At 33.8% G+C, this 3,137-nt stretch overlaps 1 protein-coding gene and 1 long non-coding RNA gene across 2 annotated transcripts in view; one reads left to right on the top strand and one right to left on the bottom strand.

The window, feature by feature from the left end:
- The window catches only part of LOC102680615, a gene marked incomplete at its 5' end in the record, with an annotated part of 7,205 nt that overhangs the window by 1,909 nt on the left and 2,159 nt on the right, over positions 1-3,137 (top strand). Inside the window, one exon of the mRNA XM_006613958.2 lies at positions 2,962-3,123. Within this exon, the coding sequence (XP_006614021.2) occupies positions 2,962-3,123 (162 nt within the window). The remainder of the gene's footprint in view (positions 1-2,961; positions 3,124-3,137) is intronic.
- On the bottom strand, positions 1,073-2,293 carry LOC116185364. Its single transcript, XR_004150205.1, has 2 exons — positions 1,353-2,293; positions 1,073-1,279 (listed from the first exon to the last, which is right to left on the bottom strand). It is a non-coding gene; the product is annotated as an uncharacterized LOC116185364 (long non-coding RNA).

Here is a 3,137-nt window from a genome sequence, read left to right as displayed (position 1 = left end):
GGATCTCTCTCTCTCTCTTTTTTTTTTTTTTTCATTCTAAGATTGTCGAGGGAACGTTTGAAAGATGTAGAGGAAAGATTGTTGCGATATTGATTGTAAGAAGAAAAAATTGAATCCGGAACCATCTGTAAAAAAACAATTTTTATTATTTGTTTTTATAATTTGCAATCTGGAAATACGTCATTTTATTCGAAGATAGTTTCTAATATTATTCTTGAATTTGAAGACTCAAAATTGAGAAGAAATAATCGTGTGTATAAATTTTTGCATACTGAAATTTGTCCTATAATTTTTATAATTTTATTTTTTTTGAAAATTGATCGTTTGAAATATCATTATTAAATTGAATGATCAGAAAACATGCTCGCATAATCGGTTAATTAAAACAGAAATCACTGTTTTTGCTATGTGTTAAAGTAAAAAAAATAAAAATGAAAGACAAATTCCACTTAGAGGCAAATTTTCATTGCAGCGAACTAAAGTTTTAAGTTTTAAAATGTTAAAGTTTTACAGGCGCAGTCGGAAAAATTTCAAAATTCTCGGTTATTAATTCACCTCTATGGAATGTAAAGCGGCTCACCATCCATTACACAGACTTTTACATCTTCGATGGAATGGAGCGCAAAGTCGAAACGCGTACAAACGGTATAACATTCGGCTCGGTTTCCTGAATGCAAATGTATCCGTCGATGCCTTCTTTCGAAACATGAAACATAGCCAGTATCACGGACCAAGCGTGACGAAATGGTTTCTACGTGCCGATAAAAATTTATCTGACAAATGATTGTGGTTTATAAAAAGAATATCATCCATTTTTTTTTTCATAATTCATTTCATATTTTATTTTCTACTTTTCCCAAATTGGAAAATTTTGTAAAAATATCCCAGAGATTTCAATAGGAAAGAGATATTTTTAAACGAGTAAATTCTGAAATGAAAATATTTCGTGCAATGAAAATTTTGTATTTTATCTTTAAATGAAGATGTATAGTTGTAACAGGTTGGAATCATTATCCCTTAGAATCGATGGGAACAACGGAAATCCCGTAAAAAACTACGATTTACCTTTTTTCCCTCTTAGCTTCTCGGAAGAAAATTTGTAGTCTTCGCGTAGGTTCGATCAATACCTCGACCTCGATCTTGAACTTTAATTATACATCCTGTGTTTCAACTGCGTGGTTCATTGTTGCGAAATAATTTCAATTACCAATGCGCCACGTGCGCCAGAAAACATTGCGACCAGATGGTTTTATTATAATTTGGATGGGAACATTCCACTCTGAGTCAATGTCATTATTCGTTAATAAAACGGAAAGAATTTTTCGTTTAACGATTAAAATTTTCGTACTTACTAGATTCTTATCCTATCCTTAATTAGTAATACAAAACATTGATGATTATTAATTAATAATAAACGAGACCTTGATATTCTCGATACTCTCTTCAAGTACTATGAATCATTCCAGATTACTATAGATCCACACGAGCTTTCTCTAGATAAAGATAGTCAGTCTATAGATAGAAAAAAATAGAGTTAGTATCGATGTATATGAAATATCGTTCTTCGATCAAATTTTGCCTAATTGTTAATCATTCCATCAACTGAAATTAAGAGAAAATTTGTGAAAATTTATCGAATTTTAGATCAAAAAATTTTTAATTGCATCAAAAAAATTAAAAAAGAATATATATACGTATATAAAATCATAGAAAAATTACTTTCACACAAATGGAATTTCATATACACCAGTCTAATAAAAAAAAAAAAAAAAGGAAAACTATCCACCATAGTTTACTTAAAATTTTTAAACGCTCCATAAAAGAAACTTCGTGAAGTATAAAACAGTACTCGGCACAGTGTGTATAACCTTATCTCGCAACCCTTAACCTTTTTCCATTCAACTCGTTTGTCGATTGTGCTTAATATCAGGCAAAAGTGTTCTCCCTTTCGGACGAAAATGTCGTGCTCTAGGCCAAAATGTCGAGACAAGATGATTTCGCGTGTCTTCATAAATCACGGCTGACCGTCGAATGGCTGGAACAAACGAAGGGAACAACGGAAAAGGAATCGTGTTAACCTACATTGCGAGACGACTTCAACGTTCACTTGTTACTCGGGGGTGCCGTTCCGTGGGATATGCGTGTGTTAAAAATGCAACAGAGCCAAGCTCAACGTGTAAACACGACGTTACGATTGACAGTGATGTTGGCGATGTTGTTGGTGATGTTGGCTTGGCCTGTGTGTTCGATCATCGGTTACTAGAAGCGAAAGAATTATGTTATTACGTATGATTGACTGTCTTTAAATTGAAAGAATTTTTAAGATTTTATCAATGCAAAGGTGACCTTCAAATGACCTCTTACATGCATCAAATTCATTACTTTTTTTTTAGGTCATTGAGTTTTACAGATTATGGATGGTGGCAGTTTTTTTTTTTTGTTTTTTAAAGTCAGGTACTAGGTAGTGTCGTGACGAAAAATTAAAATAAAATACGTACGTCTGCACTTCAAACACTAGACATCCATCTATTTCGTCCAAATGCCATATCTGAAAGGATAGAAATATTTGAAAAATCACGATGAAATGAAAAATCGGGTGAAGAATTACTGTTTTACCTTTAATTATAAGTGGAATCCATTCCTTTCATTTGAATATCGAGAATGATCGTGATCAAATATGATACGTATTATTTCGTATTATTAAACACGAATAAAAATAAAAATATTCATCCATTTCCATTGAAATAATTTCCTCTTCGATTCAAACTTGCGATTATTTTAAAAAAACGCGCGAGTTTCAAAAATTCAAAAAGCCCCCCTATTCTGAACATGATAGTTCATCTGCACAACTCGTGGAAACTTTTGGTACTAGACGGGTCAATTTGTATGAATTGTACGTGTATACACGAGTTTGTGTCAGGTCACCAGAGTTAATTATCCCGAATTGTATGGCGTTTATAGGTTTCCTTCAGCGGTAACCGAGCGTCTGGCGCATACACGCCCCTGGTGGTTTCCGGGAACAGCCCTCCGCGTGGCGAACCAATCTCCCTGGCTACCTTGGACCGCGACTGTTTCATCATTCCCCTCGCATCTCTCGAACGTTTTTTACCTGCGGGAGTACCGGTATGTTAAGAAAA

Source organism: Apis dorsata, unplaced genomic scaffold (assembly GCF_000469605.1).
Source record: "Apis dorsata unplaced genomic scaffold, Apis dorsata 1.3 scaffold_165, whole genome shotgun sequence".
Classification (NCBI taxonomy): Eukaryota; Metazoa; Arthropoda; class Insecta; order Hymenoptera; family Apidae; genus Apis; species Apis dorsata.
The sequence above is the reverse complement of the archived record's forward strand: the minus strand, read 5'-3'. Positions and strand labels throughout refer to the sequence as shown.